The sequence below is a fragment of the Microcebus murinus genome, chromosome 16, assembly GCF_040939455.1.
Source record: "Microcebus murinus isolate Inina chromosome 16, M.murinus_Inina_mat1.0, whole genome shotgun sequence".
Classification (NCBI taxonomy): domain Eukaryota; kingdom Metazoa; phylum Chordata; class Mammalia; order Primates; family Cheirogaleidae; genus Microcebus; species Microcebus murinus.
The window spans coordinates 30,369,339-30,388,809 of NC_134119.1; the positions used below are offsets into that span (position 1 = coordinate 30,369,339).

The following is a 19,471-nucleotide window of genomic DNA, read 5'->3' on the forward strand; positions in this document are numbered from 1 at the left end:
GCTGGGCTGGGGTGGGAAGGCAGGGGGCCAGGAGAGGGGCCTGCTCTGAGGCCATTCCTCACCTGGCCAGGGTGAGCTGAGGACAGGAGGCACCCTGGGTTCTCCCCTGGCTGGGTTTGGACAGCTGGCACCAGGTTGGGCTGTCACACGGGGCTGGTCTCCTGGCATCAGGCAACACAGCCCTGGGCCTTGGGGTGGTGGGCCTGGGCTCTCCTCTTGGGACAGGAAGCTGCCCTCAGCCTCCTCATGCGGGGTCTCACCATCCTGCTCTGCCCTGGCCTGGGCCTGCAGCCCGCCCCAGTCTGCTGGGTGGCCTTAGGCAAGACCATTCTTCTCTGGGCCTTGGGGACCCTTTCCAGACCCCTTCAGTGGTTCTGGATGAAGGAGGCGGGGTGAAGCATTCCCAGCACAGAGACGCGAATACTGATGTCTAGGTGCCCCGGGCAGGGCTGGGAGCTCCGCTGAGGGGCGGGCCGTTCAGGCCAAGCTCTCTAATTCTTTTCCCCCACCCCAGCCCACAGATCCTGGGGCAGCAGTCAGGGCAGCCATGGCTGGGGCGCGTGGGCTGGGCCTGCTGCTGGCGCTACTGCCGGTGGTCAGCGCCGCCATGCCAGGCACCGTGGTCAGACTCAACAAGGCAGCGCTGAGCTATGGTAAGAGCCGGGCCACCGAGCATGTGCCTGCTAGCCCACGTCTGCACGTGTGTGTGAGACCCTGAGTGTGCTGTCTCCCTGGCCCCCAGACAGGGCCTGACGCAGGGCAGCTCAACAAATATTTATTAAAATGAATGCATGCGTGGGAGCATATGTCCTATGGCCAGTGTGCAAGGGAACACACGGACTGTGCTCACGTGCTGTAGGGGCGTGGGCATGGGTCTGTTTGAGTGGCTATTTTTCGTGTGTATGTCTACTTGCGAGTTTGAAATTTCATGGTGATGTGCCCGTGCGTGGACTCAGATGTTGAGGAGGGCACATGCCCACGGCGCAGGCCTGGCTGTATGGGCACGGAGTGGCTGTGCGCCTTGTGTGCACGCGGGTGCGTGTGGTGTCTGCGTGCATGCGTGTGCTTGGGAGAGGCGAGGCGAGCGCTGCGCTGCAGGGGGCTCCCTACAGCCAAGGCCCTGCTGGGCTCCGAGTGAGAGCACCAGCCCCTCCGGGCCTCGCTTAGGGGAAGGCTGGGTCCTGTGGCTTTGCTGCTAGATCCTTCCAAGTCCTTCTCCATCCTCTGGGGAGGCCCAGGGAGGGACAAAAACTGCCGAAGTCCAGGACCCCAGAACAGAAATCTTTATTCACCTTCGGCTATCTCCTGGGGAGACTTTAGGGTCCCCCCAAAGCTGGGAAATCAGAAGCTGTTTTCCCCAAGGCCAGACCACGCTCAGATTACAGCACGAGGGACTCAGGTCGGACAGCAGAAGCAACTTTCAATGGCCCAGGCCACAAAGCAGTGAGGCAGTGGCTCCGGAAAGCAGCAGGGTCCCCCACCCACGGGCACACACAGCCTTCCGGGACCTTGTATCCGGGCAGATGGGCCGGCACTGAAAGGGGTCAGTGATCCGTGCAGGAGTGTGACGGGCACATGGCACCATGCATGGGTGCCTGCAGGAAGGGACGTGAGGCCATCCACCCTCGCCACCTTCCTGCCCTCTGCCTGTCCTGTGTGAGCCTCCTTTGTCCCCGAGGAGTCCTCCCTGGCTCGCCTGCCTGTGTCTCTTCCTGGCAGAAATCTGGCGGTGGCCCACACCACACCCGTTGCTTCCAAGGCCAGGCTGGGTGGTTCTTACTGTGCCCCCACCCTGTCCTGCAAGCCCCGGAGTCTAAGCCCTGTGTCAGGGAGCACTGCACACGGAGTCTGAGGCCGGGCTGTGAGTCTCAGCTCAGCTGCATTTGGTCAGGCCGGAGCGGGACATCAGGAACACGAAGACCACCACCTGTTTGCTCTGTGTCTGGGGAAACTGAGGCCCAGACAGGCTCAGGGACTTCCCGAGGTCCCACAGTGAGTCTGAGCAGAGCTGGGGCCTGTGACTCCTAATTCGACGCCCCCTTCCAGCCCCACCCACTCTCACCGTAACTCACATCATGTTTAATCAATACCTTTCTCGGGTCCAGCAGCGCAGGTGAGTGAGGAAGCCCAGAAGCCTGGGCGACAGGTGTCTCAGTCCTGAGCCAGCTTCCCTGGCTGGGTGTCCTCACCTCGCTGTAAATTGGGCGCGATAACAGGAACAGTAAAGCACCTGGAAGGGTGCCCGGCCCTGGAAGGGTACCATGGAAGTGGTGGCCCCTGCTGCTACAGATGTAAACAGCAGCAGCGACAGCGAGTACTTACTGTGCACCGAGTCCCTACAATGACCCTGAGCGACACATCCATCACAGTCATTGCAAATTTATGCAGGGAGAACTGAGCCCGGGGCAGCTGCACGGGCAGTGAGGAGCAGAGCTGGGTTTGCACCCAGCATCTGGGGCACTCTGAGTCCTCAGCCTCCCCACCCAGGGGATGCCTCTGCAGCAGACCAGGCAGGACTGGGACATGCTCGTGCCTGGGCACATGGGAGAGGCTCCTGTAGGAGGAGAAGGTGGGACTCAGCGGGAACTTTGCAACAGAGCAAGGGACATTGCTGTTTTTGAGGACGGGGGTAAACAGGCAGGATTCCCTGAGGCAGAGTGAGGGCAGGGCGTGCCCTGCAGAGGGCCCGATTCTCTCGGTGCACCCAAGGTGGGCTCCAGGGAGCCAGCTGCCCCCGCTGTGTGCTCGAGTGCAAGCCCCCCTCCAGCCCACTTCCCCTCTGCCCATGGTGCAGGCAGCTGGTGGTAGATGGCATGTTCTTGCTGCTCAGTGATCTCACCCTGCCCTGGCCCCACAGTGTCTGAAATCGGGAAAGGCCCTCTCCAGCGGGCTCTGCAGGTCACTGTCCCATATTTCCTGGACCGGAGTGGAGAGGTGCTTCGGCCCACCAGGTGAGTGCTCCCACCCTCCAGAGAAGGTGCTCCTGCCTGCTAGGTGGATGATCCCCCCAAGGCGCGTGCTCCTGTCCACTGGGAAGGACCCTCCAGTCCCCCAGACAAGCACTCTCGCTTAGGGGTGGGTGCTCCCCCACAGCTGGACCAGTGCTCCCCTCCCCAAGCGAGTGGATAGCAAGAAGAATTAGGAGAAGGAACCAAGGTGGCCCGGTGCCTCTGAATTTGTGGATTTCTACCCTCAGGGACCAAGACCTGAGTCCCCAGGGCTGGCAGGATGCTCAGCTCCTTCCTCCAATAGCTAGACCCTGAATTTAGACACAAGTCTGAGCTGAATTTACCCCTGCCCTCGCCCCCCTTAACACACAGAGACCCAAAGGCAGAGGTAGGTGGGGTCGTCTCAAACTGAGACACCTCCAGGGGCCGGCCAATTGTCACCATCCACGTGGGAACACAGACTCAATATTGTCATATCTTTGGGTTTCCCAGATATCCATAATCTATCAAATTCTGAATGATGTCAACTGGTTTTAAAGCACCTAAAACTCTGGGACACCGGAACTAGGAGTGGGTAAAAGTAATCTGGCCAGGAGGCCGCGGGCTTGAGAGCCTCAGGCAGGGCCGGGGCTGCAGCTCCCGGCGTGGCTAACAGCGGCGGAGAGCCGGGCGCGGCACGACCACCAGCAAGCGCCTGGTCTCCCCACGCGGTGGACACCACGTGGCTGTTTGCAAACAACGCCAAGGGCCCTCGAGTGTAGACGCGGGAACACACCCAGGGTGGCTGTTGAGGGAACAGGTGCGGGTCCTAGGTCGGCCTGCGTCCCTGGGAGAGTCGTGGAGAGACGCCACCCAAGGCTACCAGTGAGGATGTCTGACAGCGGGTTGTGATGTGACCCTTACACTTCATGCCACTTTGTCCTGTCTGAATTCCTCCCCCCACTACCATACAGGACAAAAATGGCTTTCGTTTAGGAAAAGGAAATCGTAGGTGAGCTAGAGAGTGCCTAGCAAGCAGAGCGGGCAGGTTTGACGGGTGCGTTTCTGTTGGCCGGAACGCTAGAGAGGGAGTTCTGCCTTCTGTGGAGCCCACCGCCTTTTTCCCACCTTCCCACCTTTCCAGACTGCTGTCAGAAATTGTCACAGCCTGAGCAATCGTCTTCCCCAAGTCCTGCCCAATGCTGGGGCCCCTGCATGTTTTCCATCCCAGCTGGTTGTCCACCTTTGGCTTGCATGCCCCCTGTGATGGAGAGCTCACCACCTCTCCCTCACCTCATGGCTCCAGTTGTCGGAAGGTCCTTCTTCCCAACACCAGCAGCGTGGGTGTGCCTCAGAGCATGGTTTAACAGGAGCCTCTCTGTCACCTTGATCACTGTCCTGCAGGATCCAGATTCTGAATGTCCAGGTGTCCCAATTCCACCTGTCCTTCATTGCTGATTTTGGGATTCACTTGTCGGCAGCAGCCAATTTTACTTTTAAGACCTTTCGGTGAGTGAATCTCATTGTTGGGGTGTGAGAGGAGTTTCCGGGATGCTCTGAGGGGCAGAGTGAGGGAGGGGGTTGGCACCTCCTCCAGGGTCGTCACCCAGGTCCCCCGACTGCCTGCCGGTGCCCTCTCCCTCCCACCCTGGGAGAACTCCTGAGAGCCGAGACCCTGCTCGGCAGCCGTGCCACTGGGCAGAGTCGCTTCCCTTCTCCAACCCTCAGTCTCCTCATCTGTAAAGTGGGAGGAACCTTCTTGGGGTGGCTGTGAGGCCGCGGTGAGTGGGTTCATCACAAGGCACATTGAGGACGCTCCGTCAATGCGGCTGTCAGAATCATTGCCATGCACCAGGCACGTTCCATGTTACTGAGTTTAATTCTCAAACTATGAGCTGGGCATGCAGAGGGAGCTATTATTTTATCTCCTCCGCCTGATACTACAATTTTATGAGTGCTTACTGTGGGCCAGTCTCTGAGCTCGGTGGTTTTACATGATTATTTCATAGAAAACTCAGCGCGGCCTTGTGAAATAGGCACCACCAATCTTACGTCCATTTCATGGAAGAGAAAACTGAGGCTCAGGGCATCAAACGGCTGGCCCAGGGTCTCTTGGTGAGAGGGCCCAGGGAGCCGGAGGTCGCACCCTCCTGCTGCAGTACCTGTGACCCTGAGTGGAGTTTTGGGGGAGGGTCGAGGCCTGTCCCGGGTGGGGCCGTCTCACTGTGAGTGGCGGGCAGGCACGTGCTGGGAGACTGCGGGGTCTCTTGCCAGCCGCGGTGGGCTGTGCTGGGTGGTGCCGCAGGGGCTCAGGACCGGCCTCCCTGCAGTGTCCCGGAGCCCCTGGAGCTGACGCTGCCCGTGGAACTGCGGGCCGACGCCCGCGTGGCCCTGAGCTCCATCGGGACCCCCGTGGTCAGCATCTCTCGCTGCTTCCCGCTCTTAGGCCACCCCAGCGATTTCGATGACAGTAACAGGCGAGTACCTGGGGAGGGCAGGGCGGAAACGCCAGATGCTGAGGCTGTGGTGACATGTTTTGAGCTTCCCACTCTGGACTCATCTATTGACTACCATGGCGTGAGACGTGCCCATGGCCATGCCTGTTTTGTGGCTGTGGACACCAAGGCACAGAGACGGGGAGGGACTTGTCCGAGGTCGTTGCTGGGGCGGGACCTAACGTGGGTGGTCCGGGAACTCAGGAGCCTCCCCTGTCTGTCCCCAGCACGTCCCGAGCGCTGCTGGGCCTGGTGCGGGAGCATGTTAACGCTGTCTTGAGTAACAAGGTAAAGGGCTTGACGGTCCACGTCTCAGCAAGGAGGGCGTCATCTGCCCGAAGGAAGGGTGGGTCTCGGGCCTGGGGGCTTCGCTTGGGGTTTTTACAAATAGAAGGCCCTTCGTGGTGCCTCCAATTTCCTGTGAAGGCAGGGAGGGGTGGTGCAACGGTCCCAGGGCTGGAGGGGAGAGAGCGTCATCCTCTTGGGGACACCCAGTTCCACACTGGAGGGCGGGGCGGGGACCCTGTGGTGTATGGAAAGGAGACAAAGTCAAGGGGGCAAGGCGTGGGCGCCGGAGCCCAATGTGGCCTGGCTGGGGGCTGGCACCTCCTCCCAGCCGTGGCTGTGGGCCGGCCACTCAGCCTCTCTCTGCTCCTGACTCTGCAAAGTCCCTCCTCCTCGGGGTGGTGTGGGGACTAAGCTAAGCGCATGCCTGTCAAGAAGAGTTTCGGACGGCGTGTGGCAGAGTGGGGGCAGCAGTTGTTGCTGTCGTAGCCCCTGCGTTCTCTGCATGGGCTGACCTGGGGGTGCCCGCGGCCCATGCGGCTTCTCCTGCTTCCTCGTGCCCAGAGCCAGCGCGGGAGACGCCTGCCAGGTGGCGGAGGAGGGAGGGAGTCCAGGCTTGGTGCACCGGTCAGGGGCGGCTCTAGACAGGGACCCTCGCCCCTCCCGCCAGAGGGCCCCGGACCCCAGCCTCCTCTCTCTTGCCGCAGCTGTGCCTGGGCGTCGCCAGCCTGGTGCAGGAGCTCAACGTCCACCTGGGCACGTTAATCGGTAAGACCTGGGAGCGGGCGTGGGGTGGGACCTCTGGGACCCTCTGGGGCCCCTGAGGGGCCCAAAGACTCCCCTTCTGGGTCAGGGTCGACCTCTAGGAGGTCAGTCATAGGAAGACTCAATCGTGGGCTCCCCAAACTGCCTAATTATTCACGGGATCTCAGAATCTCCAAGTTGTAGAATGACGTCTTTGATTCTGTCATCTTTTTTCCTCCCAAACCAAGACGCAAAGTCCAGCACTTTATTAAATAAACCCAGCTTGTGTCCAGGCCCGGTGCCATGCTCAGCACTCTATGAGAACTGTCACACTTAATTGCCACAGCCGCCCTGCGAGGGAGGCTCTATTATTACCCACATTTTGCAGAGGAGGAGGAGGAGGCCCAGAAAGGTTGAGCGGTACAGCCTGGGCGGCACAGCGGAACCCAGCCAGGCGGGCCCCAGAGCTAGATCTCTCAGACTGGATGCGGTGCAGCCTCCTGTCCTGATTTAACATTTCCCTTCAATCAACTTCCTTTTTCTTAAATTATTTGCAAAAAAAACCTTTCTATCACTGTCAAGAATCACAGACCAGGACTAATACTCATGGCATCACCAGTTGGTTGGTGCTTGTTTATCCTTCCTAATGTGGCCTCACCATAAATGCATAACTGTCCAGTTGAAGAATTAGCCACAAAACACCTCCCACAAAGCCCAGGCACGAGCCCCGGACCCCGAGCACGTGCGGAGCCCCCTCTAATGATGTGTGTGCCCACCCCGCACCCCTGCCTCTCTGGGACGGTGCGGAAAGGTTTCCAGGTTTCCATTAAGACAACTGCAAGGTCCCTTCCAACGGTGGGAATCTGGTTTCTAATATCCTACAATTCTGAAAATGAGAATGATTCTAGATTCTAAGATTCCATGGCGCTAAGATTCTCCAGTCTTAAGACTCACAGTTGGAAGATTTTGAGTTCAAAAATTTTTTTTATTTTTTTGTGACAGAGTCCCACTTTGTTGCCCAGGCTAGAGTGAGTGCCATGGTGTCAGCCTAGCTCACAGCAACCTCAAACTCCTGGGCTCAAGCAATCCTCCTGCCTCAGCCTCCCGAGTAGCTGGGACTACAGGCATGCGCCACCATGCCCAGCTAATTTTTTCTATATATATTAGTTGGCCAATTAATTTCTTTCCATTTATAGTAGAGACAGGGTCTCACTCTTGCTCAGGCTGGTTTCGAATTCCTGACCTTGAGCAATCTGCCCACCTCGGCCTCCCAGAGAGCTAGGATTGCAGGCGTGAGCCACAGCGCCCGGCCTTGAGTTCAAATTTTGAGTTCAGATTTTTGAGGGTTCTTTAAGCAGCTCAGGGAGGGTGGGCGCGTGACCCAAGGAGACCCCGTCCTTGTCCTCTCTTGGATCTTCAGAGCCTCTGCATGCCAGGCCCAGGGCTGGGCATGGTCTGTAGAAGGCTCTGGGCAGGAGGGAGCGGGGAGGAGGGCCAGGTGCCAGCCGCAGGCCGGGTGCGGGCACCGTGTGCTGCCCGGGAGCTGCTCCTGCAGGTGTGTCGGGGAGGAGTTCATGCAGAGGGCTGGGCAGTCCTGGGCTCTTGCCATGAATGTTGTGTGTGTGTGCGTGCACGTGGGTGTGTGCATGCGCATGTGTGTGCATGTGTGCATGGGAGAGCCCATGTGCACACGCGTGTCCGTGTGCGCGTGTGTGCGTGTGCACGTGCATGTGTGTGTGTGTAAAATGCCCCACAGGATTGTCCTGAGGATTGAACGAGATCGTGTACGTCCAATGTCTGGACCTAGATACACGGGAGCTCTCTTCTTTTTCTGTGGTTCCTTCTTGCCTTTGCCAGGAGGTACCTGTGCCTGCTCTGACCCTCCTCCTTCCTTCCGACGTGGGGTCACTAGTTTTCTACCACACGGGCAGGCGGAGCCCTGGCTGAGAGAGCCGTCTAGGCTGGCGGGCGGCAGGCCAGGCCGTGAGTGGCTAATCCTGGGCCTGCACGTGGCCTCTCAGACGCGCCCACCAGAGCCCTGCCTCGCCGCCTCTGCTGGTTCTCGGCCTGGCTCTGGGTACTCGGGTAATATTTTCTGGACACACGCGGCGTTGGTGGGCAGTGCCAAAGGTGCCATCTCTCTTCTCCATCCTGGTTCACTAAGGCCTCAACCCTGTGGGTCCTGAGTCCCAGATTCGCTACACCGTGATCAACGCGCCCACGGTCACCAGCGACTACATTTCCTTGGATATCAGTGTAAGCGCCTCCTCGCCAGCCCAGAGCCGGGGGTGTGTCGCCCTGGAGTCCCTGGTGTCCGGGGAGATCCCTGAAGGAGCAGGGAGTGAGGGGAGCGGAGCGGGGCTGGCACCCTGGCGGGGGGCGTGCCACACAGGCAAAGGTGCGAGGCTGGACAGGTGGCGGCGGGGTGGCGTCTAGGGGCCCAGGATCTGCGTGGAGCCACCTCCCTGCTGCCACCCTGCCACTCCCCCTGCCCCCAGGCTGTTCTCTTCCTGCTGGGCAAGCCCATCATCCTGCCCAGGGACGCGCCACCCTTCGCGCTGCCGCCACACGTGCGCTCCGAGGACAGCACGGCCACCGTGGGCCTCTCCCAGCACCTGTTCGACTCCGCCCTGCTGCTGCTGCAGAAAGCCGGCGCCCTCAACCTGGACATCACAGGGCAGCTGGTGAGGGCTGGACCTGCCGCCACGGCGCCTGGGGCAGGGGTGCCTGGGGCCCAGCCCGGGGAGACCCCACGGAGGCCAGGTCATGGGTGGGTGGGGCAGCGGGGGTCAGGGGCCACAGGAAAGCGGTGGGGAGAGTTGAGCAGGGTCTGTGATTCCCGCCGTGAGGGGCCAGGGGTGATCTGGCTTGGGGAGCGGCTGCCCTAAAACCCTTCGTGGCGTGGGGGGCTGATTTCAGAGGTCAAAGGACAACCCGCTGAACACCTCCGCGCTGGGCCTGCTCATCCCTGAGGTTGGTGACGTTTCTGCCATTCCAGGGGCTGAGACATGGGCTTGGGGGGGGGTTCCCTGGGCCGTGGGATCTCTGCCGGCTCGTGTCTGTCCCAAGTGGGGTTCCGCATCCGATCTAAGTCCGCTCCTCTGTGGCAGGAGGCCCCTCCTCTGCCCAGGCACCACCTTCTTTCTCCCCCTCTCGCCTTTGCCCAAGCGGTGCCTGCTGCCTGGGTGCCTCTTCCTGCCTTTCCCTTGTCCATGCTCACGGCTAAGCTCGGGGACCGCGGTCCAGGGCAGGACCAAACCTCTAATCCAGCAGCCTGGATGCACCCGCCCCTGTGGCCCAGCCACGCACAGCACAGCAGTGGTTCCACCAGCACGTGGGGAGTGACGCAGCCCACCCAGGTCTGCCCCGGCGGGGCCTCCTCCCACTCTGCCTCCCCAGGTGGCCCGCCAGTTCCCCGAGCCCATGCCTGTGGTGCTCAAGGTGCGGCTGGGCGCCACGCCCGTGGCCAGGCTCCATCCCAACAACGCCACACTGCAGCTGCAGCCCTTTGTGGAAGTCCTGGCCGTGGCCTCCAACTCGGCTTTCCATTCCCTCTTCTCCCTGGACGTGGTGAGTGCTCTGCGCCAGGCGGGGCTGGCCGGAGGCGGGCGACTCTCAAGGAGCTCTCACTGCCTCGTGCCCTCTCCTCACTCGCTTTGTTCGATTCACACTGGTCTCCTCGCTGTTCCTCGAACATGGCAAGACATTCCTGCCCCAGGGCCTTTGCACGCTCAGAACCCTAGGACTCTCCTGCCCTGGCTCTGGGCGTGGCTGGCCCCTCGTCATCTTTCAGGTCTCGGCTTAAAGGTCGGAGCCTTAGGGCAGCCTTCCTGGCCCGCCCTGAGTGAGAAGGTCCCCAGCAGCCTTCAACACGCCCCCACTCTGCCTTCGTGGCACCTGCCGCTCTCTGAAAGGATCCTCTCTTGTTCCTTTGGCTATTGTCTGCCTCCCCCGAGGGCCTGCGGCGGCGGGTTTGCAGGGCAGGGACCCGGCTGCCCTGTGCGAGCCCCATGCTCACCGCGCGGCCTGGCGCACAGCGGGTGCTCCGTGCCCTCCTGCTGCCTGGACATGCGGGGAGGTGCGAGGGTGCTGGGTAGCTGGTGGCCCACCAAAGGCTCCCTCGTGGCTCTGTGACCACTTACCTGCTCTCCCCACACACCCAGGTGGTGGACCTGAGCCTCCAGCTCTCTGTGTCCAGGGCGAAGCTCCAGGGGGCCACGTCTGTGCTGGGGTAAGCCAGGCCTCCCGGGCCCAGCAGCCTCAGTGTGCTCTGCGCAATGGGCCGCGGCCACATGGGCCACAGTGGAGGTCGGGGAGCCTGGGGCCAGGGTGCGCTAGGCCCATCCAGACCCTCCTGCTTCTCTTTCAGGGACATCCGGGTCGAGGTGGCCTCCTCCAATGTGGGCTTCATTGATGTGAGTGCAGGGCTGGGGTCTCCAGAGACCCCTCTGGGTGGGTTGGGCTTGAGCCTGGGGAAAGGGTGTGTGTGCATGTGTCTGTATGTGTCACCATAATCAGGCTTCCCCAAGGGGCCTGGGGACAGTGGCCAGTCAGCCTGCCTGTCACTCTGAGTTGATGACTCGTCACCCAGCCCTCAGCCCAGAGTCCACCAGTTGGACAAGCCAGAGTGTGTGCCGTCCCGTGGTGCCATGGGCCACCAAGCATCCACTTGTCAGTTGATGTGCCAGTCCGTGTGCTGCCCCCTCCACCCGGCTGTCCGTCTGTCTGTCTGTTGGTCATCTGGTGGCAGGCGGTCTGCTGGCCAGTCCTGGTCACATTGCGTGGGTGCCAGGCTAGTCAGTGCTTGTCCTTCAGCCTCCCCTTGGGCAAGCGTGGCTCTCTGGTGCCTGACCAGCCCTGGGGTGTAGCTCGGCTCCGCTTGAACCCAGGACATAGGTGACCCGTCCTCCTTCCTTCCCCCTCCGCCTCTGCCAGCTGTCTGTCTGTGTGTGTGTGTGTGTTATGCGTGTGCCTAACTGCCCATCTCTCCCGGCCCCTCGGCTGGAGTGGGCCTGTGTCCCCCTGCACTGGCTCTGTGGCCGCAGAAGGATCAAGTGCATGCACTCATGGGCAGCGTGTTTGAGGAGCCCCTGCTGGAGCACCTCAATGGTGAGCCCTTCCCTCTGCCCCAGCGGGCCCCTCAGGCCCCTCCTGACCTCACCCCTGCCCCTCGCTCAGTCCCCACCCCCTTCCCACCTCCCTGCTCCGAAATTAAGAGGGTGGCACCTTGACACACATGGGCAGCTGTGTGACCTTTGCTAAGTTCCTGTCCCTCTCTGAGCCTCAGTTTCCCCTTCTGTGAAATGGGTATAATAACAATGGCATCCACCTCCTGGTCGTCTGGGGGAGGCAGCGCCATGATGCACATGAGGACACCGCTCAGGGCCGGCTCCGGGCGATGATCTGTTACTTCTCCCAGCACAACTCGATCCTCCTTTCTACCCACAGCTCTCCTGGGCATAGGAATTGCCCTCCCCAACGTGGTCAACCTCCTCTACGTCACCCCCGAGGTCTTTGTCTACGAGGTGAGAGCCTTTGGGTGCGACCAGAAGGGCCTCCTCCAGCGTCGGGGGGAGGCTGGCTCAGTGAGACGGGGGTCATCTTGCTCCCTCCGCCTTGCCAGTGCAAGTCGTGGGGGTCAGGGTCAGCCAGGCCTGGGAGTGCACCCTGCTCCCGCCAAGACCACGCCGTGAATCCTTACCTGCAGGAGATGGATAAGTCAGGGCATCAAGAGGCGCTGGTGCCCAGGCTCGCCCGCCTGGCAGTCCCCATCAAATATCACAGCGGGCCACACTCGGGGTTTGTCCCATGGGCACCACCCCTGTGGGGTCTGGAGGAAGATGACAGAGGGGCTCCTTCTAGCTTTGTAGACAACCTTCTGCAGCCTGGATGGGGGGAGGGAACTTCCTGAGCATTCTAGAGTTGCTTTCCCTGGATCTGAAACTGTGGACCCAGGGTGAGATCCTACAACTTTTTTTTTCCCGTTTTACCTGGGATAGAGGGGGAAATTCACTCAACAAGACCGGCATAGAACAGAAACTGAACCAAGGTCTCTCAAGCCCAGCATCTTCATGTGCTGGTCGCAGCCCCTCAGTGTGACCCGCCAGTGTCTTCCCACGGAGGATGCCTTTGTTCTTAAGCACTCTGGTCCCAGGGCTGGGGCGATGCACCCACATGAGAAGGAACAGCTGGTGCACAGAGGGGCAGGGCTGTTAGTGGGGATTGCCCAGGCTCCCCCAAATGGGCACGGTCAGTGGCTGACCCCCCTTGACACTCCTGAATCCAGCCAACCGGGACACAAATCAAAGGTCCCTAGATCAGCACTGGCTGTAAATTTGCACCGTCCAGAGCAGAAGCCACTATCGGCCACAGGCACCTGTGGCTAACGGCTACGGTGTCGGACCACGTGCCCCTAGACTACGAGCTGTACTGGGCAGGAGGCGGGTCTGGCTTGTTCTCTGCTGGGTCCCCAGCACCTGCCACAGGGCTTGGCTTGTAGCAGAGGCTCAGTGAAGATTTGTTGAATGAATAAATGAAAGAGCAGTGGTGAGAGTAGGAGTATGGAGGGTCCTCTGCTGGGGAGATCTGGACTCGGAGAAGATTCTGGATGGTTCTGGAATTCTGGTCCCCAAACAGCAGTGGTCCCGACCACTGGACACACATCTGGTGCTGGCCCCATGCCCAGTGCTCCTCCTGAGGGGTCTCACTGCACCTCACAGCCGCCTTACCACCCCCAAGTGACAGAGAGGGAAACTGAGGCCTAGAGAGGCAAAGAAGTCTAATCTGGACACACAGCCAGCATGGCAGAACGTGAACTTGGAGCCAGGCTGGCGGGCGGTTGGGGTCCTTCCTGGAACTCGGGTGGCCTCTGACCTACTCCATGGTTTTCTCTGCGCTTCAGGGCTACGTCGTGGTTTCTAGTGGACTCTTTTACCTGCACTGAGGCAACTTGACTGGGAGGGCTGAGTGTGCCAGCTCGCTGCTCTGGGGACACTGTGACCTCATGCCATGGCGGACACTGAGGCAACGCCACACTCAGCTGTCGCCAGCAAGCCAGACTGCCCAGCCAAGCTGTTTAATCTACACCGAGTGCCTGGTTCCCCCTCTCTCCCTTCCTCCCCGACTCTCCCCCTCCTCTTCCCTCACCTCCCTGCTCCGTCCTCTGTCCCCTCCTGGTGGGCAGCACACTGCTCCTCCAGGCTGTGTAGACCTCCCCTCTTGCATTAAACAACTTCTTTTGAGCTGCAACTTCCAGCCAGGCCTGGTGAACTCTGCGTATTCAAGACAGTGCCTGGGTCCTGTCTGTCCCTGGAGCCACCAAAGCTGCCTGGGGGAGGAAGAAGACGTGACCATGTCTGTGTTGACCACATTTGTTGACTCTGTCACCCCCTTGCTCAGGGGACCTCCTTTTTTGAAAGATGGCCCCGGAGAGCAACACGGATGAGCTGGAACTAAGAGCACCATGGTGGCCCTTCAGGCACTGTGCCCTCTGCCTGGTGGCCTGCTCCACCTTGTTACTAGAACCTCAGAAGAGCCCTGTGAGTTGGGCAGGCAGGTCTGGAGTTCCACTTTACAGACAGGGCCAGAGGAGAGGAATGTGCCCAGAGTCTCAGAGCGGGGTGGTGGCAGGTCCCTAGGATTGTGACCTTCCTAGCACCTGGACACAAGATGTCTGGTTCCCTATCCCATCCACCAGCTCCCCCACCTGGACTTTGTCCTTGAGTCACAAACTTCAGCTGATGGGAGGTTCATGCCTTTCCCGCTGCCTCTCCGGCTTTGGTTCACTCTGGGCGTGAGTAAGGGCTTCGCTCCAAGGAGGCAGATCCGCTTCCCTGGCCTGTGCCCTTCTGCTCTCACCGAATGTGTGGAACTCCTTCTCCCTCTGAAAGCCCTTCAAACCCCGTGGGTCGGAACCAACAAGGTGGCCCAGGGAAGACCAAGGGTGCAAACACCAGCTAGCCAAGGACGTGTGATCCCCCCTCCCCCCGTTACGCTAATCTCTTAGCCAGAGGTCTGATTTCTTCCTGCCTGGATGCGCAGGATTCGTGCTCTGCTTGTGTTTCCTTTGGAGCCTGAATTTCCACCGTCAGTAAGCAAAGCCTTTGGTCCCGTGTGACACTAGCCAGCCCAGCCGCCCTATGGGAGTTCAGGTTCATTCCTGAGGTCTCCAGCATGACAGGCTGAGGGGACTGGACCGAGCCCAGGGTCTTGGTGGTGGAAAGAGGTATGGGTAGTGCCGAGAGTGGAATGGAGCAGACTGGAACATCCAACCTCATGAATTTGCTCAGGACAGCATGGCTTTAATTTCATTTAGTTGCTTAGTTAATGAATTCTTTGATCCTACTGTTATTGAGGGTTAGTACAGGCTCAGCCCTAGGCCAGGTAGTCTGGAGTATGAGAAAGACACAGATCCAGCCCATAAAGGAAGTTAATAATCTAGAAAATATTATGAGCTCAGTATGTAGGATCTTTCCAACCATCAGTTCAGTCCATTGGTCCATATATCCATCCATCCACCCACCCTCTATCCATCCATCCACCCATCTACCTACCCACCCTATCCATCCAACCATCCATCCATCCATCCATCCATCCATCCATCCATCCATCCACTCATGCCCATCCATTCATCCATCCACTCACCTCCATCTATCCATCTATCCATCCATCCACCCACCCACCCCCATCTATCCATCCATCCATCCATCCACCCACCCACCCCATCCATCTGTTCATCCATCCACTCCCCCAAACCCCATCCATCCATCCATCTATCCATCTACCCAACCCCATCCATCCATCCACCCCACCCCCATCCATCCATCCTACTCCTCCATCCATTTATCCATCTACCCACCCCCTATCCATCCATCTACACATCCACCACTCATCTATCCATCTACTCACTCATCCTCCATCCAGCCAGCCATCTATCCACCCATACCCATCCCTCATCCATCCATCCATCCACCCCCCATCTATCCATCTACCAACCCCCCATCCATCCATCCATCTACTCCTCCATCCATCCATCCATCCACCCACCCACCTTCATCTACCCATCCATCCTGTCATCCACCCATTTATTCAATCATTTTTTCCAACCAGCCAGACTTTGTTTCCATGATGTGCCTGGTTCAATAATATATGTTCTCTTAAGAGGAGAGGCATGAAAACTCCTGGCTCAAGCAACCTGCCCAGAGGGAAACCCATGGTCTGCCGACAGAGAGCTGTCCAGTCCCTGAGAGATGCCATCGGTCATTCAGTGAGGCACCTGCTGGGCACCGGCTGCTCAGAGGGCTGAAGAGTGCAGCAGTCTGAGTCCAGTGAGAAGACAGAAACCACACGGAGCTTAAGCAGGGGAAGTTCGGTGTGAAGAGTTATTCACTACAGTGAAAGGGTAACTGTGAGGTATAAGGAAGGACGGCAAATTTGGAGCAATAGCAGGGAAGGTGTCATGAGGGACCAGGCAGGGCAATTCTGGGGCTGGGGGAAGGGAGGTCAGAGAGGCTGGCTGGAGCCCCACTGGGTCCGCCTTGGCAGGTCTTGGCCTGGGCTGTGCCACTCACTCACTGTGTGAACTTGGGCAAATGGCTTGACCTCTCTGAGCCTCCATTTCTCTATAAAATGGAGAAGATTGCCAAAGTGCCCACATCATAGGGCAATTCTGAGGACTAAATGTGTGATTTGCCCTAGCGTGGTGCCTGGAGGTGGAGCGCACAGTAAACGGGTCCTATCATCGCTATGATAGCGTCATAGAGTTCTGTCCCCCACCATAAACAGGACAAAAAAGTGGCCCAGGGAGGTTGAGGGGGCTGCCCCAAGACACACAGCTTGGGGGGCAGTGGCTGGGACTGGGGCTTAGGTCCCTGAACTGACTCGCAGTGTTCCTCGTGTCTCCCCACCCCGAGTCCTTCCTGCCCCCCACCCCCACCGTACCCAGACGGCCCCGGGGGAGAAAGGGAGGGCCGGTGACTGGAGCCGGAGGCGCAGGGTGGATTTGTAGGCGGTGGTGGCCTGAGGCCTGCCTGGTCTGCGGGGGCGGGTCCGTGGGGATAAGCGATGCTATCTGCAGACTGGCTCCTGCAGCCGGATCAGGGCAGAGACTGGCTGAGCCCTGAGGGTCCCGGTCTTGCCCTGTCGCAGCTGGTTCAGCCACGCCTCGTGACCTCAGGCAGCACTGGCTCCCCGTGGCCGCAGTGGCCCCGTGGGCTTCCTCAATCTCCCACGTTTGCATGAGCCAGCCCCCCCAAACACCGCCCCCGTCTTGTAGAGCTGGTCTGCTCGGCCCCTGGCATCGGCTCTGACACCCCTGCCCAAGGGCTCTCTCGGCAGTGACGAGAACGCTGTTCTCCGTCCCTGCCCCGTGCCCCTGGTTCGGTGGTGGCCCCCACTCTCGCCTCCCTCAGGAGTGGCTGGCTCTGCGGTTGGTGACTTGCATGGCACCTGCTCCCCTTTTGGGCTCCAGGAACCCTCAGGACAGGAACCCCAACTGCTCTGTTCACCACAGTGCCCTGCACAGAACGGCGCACAGTAGGCGCTCAATGTGCGTTTGTTGAAGAAACAAATGCATGCCTACTGTGTGCCCAGCCTTGCAGGAGGTGCTGGGTCTACGAGAGGGGCCAGGGTGAGCACGGGCACCCGCCCAGGCTACCAGAGCCTGTCCCCAGCACCTGCCCTTCTGTGGTCACCGGGCTCCCTGGACACCCTTGTCCTCTGTGCTATTTACGTTGGAACAGACTGAAGTGTCACGTGAGCATCGGGGCTCCTGTTCTTTGGGCCTTTAGATAATTATCGGGGCCTTATTAAACCCTCAATTATCCAGGCAGCTAATCAGGCTCCCGAATATAAGGGCTTCCTCGTCTCAGGGTCGGGAGGCAGGGGTCAGTCATCTGCAGGACTTCCCCAAGCTGGTGTCAAGGTAAGGCCAGTCCCCTACCTGTGGAGCCCTCCCGAGAGTGTCTTATCCAGCGCTGGCATTTTACAAGTTAGAAAACTGAGGCTCAGAGAGGGGAAGAGACTCGCCTGAGGTCACACAGCAGACGGGTGGCTGGGCCAGGGCTCGGATCTGTATGTGCTGACCCACGTGCTCCACACCTCACCGTGCCCTCTTCAGATGCTGCAGGACTTGGGAAAGGTCAAGGGCGCAGCAGAGCCAATGGGCCTCCCTGGGTTCCACCTGAGGCCGAAGGGACACCGGGGAGGGAACAGCCCGGCTGTGCTCCGCAGGAACTCAGAGCGGAGCTGGGCAGCCAGGGGTGGGGCAGCCGGGAGCATGTGCCAGGCAGGGTCAGGGAGGACGGGACTCCTGGCGGGGGAGGACATGAGCAAGGGGTGGGAGCGGGGCGGCAGGAAACGCGCACCAGGTGGGATGGATTATGCGCATGGTCGGTTCAAACTGGGATCTTTGAGGCTGGGGGTAGTCGGGGTTGTGGGAGGCTTCCTGGAGGAGGAGGCAAGGGCTGACATTAGGACCTGAGGGATGAGCAGGAGATGGGTGGGCGAGGGAGGGAAGGCATTCCAACAGGGAGGGACAGCTAAGGCGAAAGCACGATCAGAAACAAAGCCCTGGCATTAACCGTTTGTCCCAGAAACTCCCACATGACCCTGTGACCCCAAGACACTTGTCATTCCAAGAGGGCAAAACCCCCGACCTGGGTGACCCCAGCACCTGGCCTGGGAATGGGGAGTCTGGGCTGACGCTCAGCCCCCCGCACTGGGGGACGGGGCTGGGGCTGGGGGAGACCTTCACCAAGCCCCTCCCGGGGCTGTCACCTGGCGCAGACCCTGTAGCCCCTCTGGGGACAATCTTCAAAGACATTCTGCGCTGGGCGGTCATGGACACGAGCACGTGCCAAGGCACACGCACATGTGTTCATGGGGTCGAGGAAGCACTAAGATCTCTTATTTTTAAGCCCAGATAGATATTTATAAATGGAATGGGCCGTGAGAGGTCACGCCTTCATTCCTGTTGGCGCGAATGTTCTCCCCCTCTTTCTACTTGGGCAGCGTTTCATCCTTTGGGTCTCAGCCTAGATGTCTCTGTGACCTCCTGTGGCCACCTCATGCCATAGCCCGTTCCCTGGCTTCTCGCTTGCCTCTCCCAGACCGTAAAGTTCACGAGGAGCAGGGGCGTCCCTGCCCGGCACCTTGCAGCCTGGTCTGCCCAGCACACAGCGGGCACTCAGTGAATGCGAGCCGAATGAATGAATGAATGAATGAATGAATGAACACAGGCGTAGGCTTGGACTGGGACGGCGGGCACACAGTAGGGGCCCACCTTGGCTTGTGGATTGGGGGAGCCCTCGGTGCCTGAGCCTCTGTGGATGGCAGTCCAGCTGGGGCACCCTCTACATAGGGCGGCTCCGCGGGCCCCTCCTTCATTCTTTTCAGCCAAGGCTCAGAACCGAAAGACACACTTGGCCCCGGCCGGGAGAGTTTTAGGTCTTGGTAAGCAGCAGGGAGGGACTCTGGGGGACGGGGTGGGGCAGGGCTTTCCTAGGAGCTTGAAGGGTCAGGGTGGGAGGTCCTCTTCCGCTTCACTTTCACCGGCTGCGAGACCTCCTGCGGATGCCTCGGTTTCTCTGCGGGTGAGGTGGTGCCTCAAGGGGCCTTGAGAGGCTTGGAGTTGAGATTTCCGGCTCCACGTGGAGGTGAGGCAGAGATGGAGGAGCTGCTGGTGCCACTGGCTGCAGGGCCAGGTGGGGACGCAGGGCTCCCCACAGCCACACTGTAGGGGGCTCCCCGAGTCAGGGTGGGGCTGGGGTTCCCTCTGTGGCCCCAGCACTGGGCCACACTTGAACTCGTGACAAACTCGGCTGAATCTCCCACCAGCGCCATACTGCGAGCTGGTCAGAACGCGTCGTGCCCATGAGGTGTTTGAGGCTTAGAGAGGGAAGTGACCTCCCGGGGGTGACTCCAGAGGCCCCCTGTTTAATCTGGACGCCCCAATCCCCTGGGAGAAGGCAGTAACAACGTCTGCTAGAATGGCTGGAGACCAGAGGCTCCTGGACCCCGACA

General features: G+C 59.9%; 1 protein-coding gene across 1 annotated transcript; it reads left to right on the forward strand.

Moving 5' to 3' along the window:
- The first annotated feature begins 547 nt into the window (after positions 1-547).
- Positions 548-13,394, forward strand: BPIFB2 (BPI fold containing family B member 2). The gene is made up of 15 exons (XM_012754643.2): positions 548-653; positions 2,858-2,951; positions 4,332-4,436; positions 5,258-5,404; positions 5,650-5,710; positions 6,415-6,475; positions 8,616-8,707; positions 8,950-9,135; positions 9,371-9,424; positions 9,851-10,021; positions 10,615-10,682; positions 10,821-10,866; positions 11,497-11,560; positions 11,900-11,976; positions 13,353-13,394. Exons 1-15 carry the CDS (start codon positions 548-550, stop codon positions 13,392-13,394), a joined length of 1,374 nt encoding a protein of 457 aa, XP_012610097.2.
- Positions 13,395-19,471: the final 6,077 nt, after the last annotated feature.

What these genes read in the sequence shown, in the direction of transcription:
- BPIFB2 (XM_012754643.2), top strand. Translation starts at nt 548, where the DNA reads ATGGCTGGGGCGCGTGGGCTGGGCCTGCTGCTGGCGCTACTGCCGGTG. An exon ending in CAAGGCAGCGCTGAGCTATG is followed by an intron (nt 654 to 2,857) that starts GTAAGAGCCGGG and finishes CTGGCCCCACAG; the next exon opens with TGTCTGAAATCGGGAAAGGC. An exon ending in CCGAGGTCTTTGTCTACGAG is followed by an intron (nt 11,977 to 13,352) that starts GTGAGAGCCTTT and finishes TCTGCGCTTCAG; the next exon opens with GGCTACGTCGTGGTTTCTAG.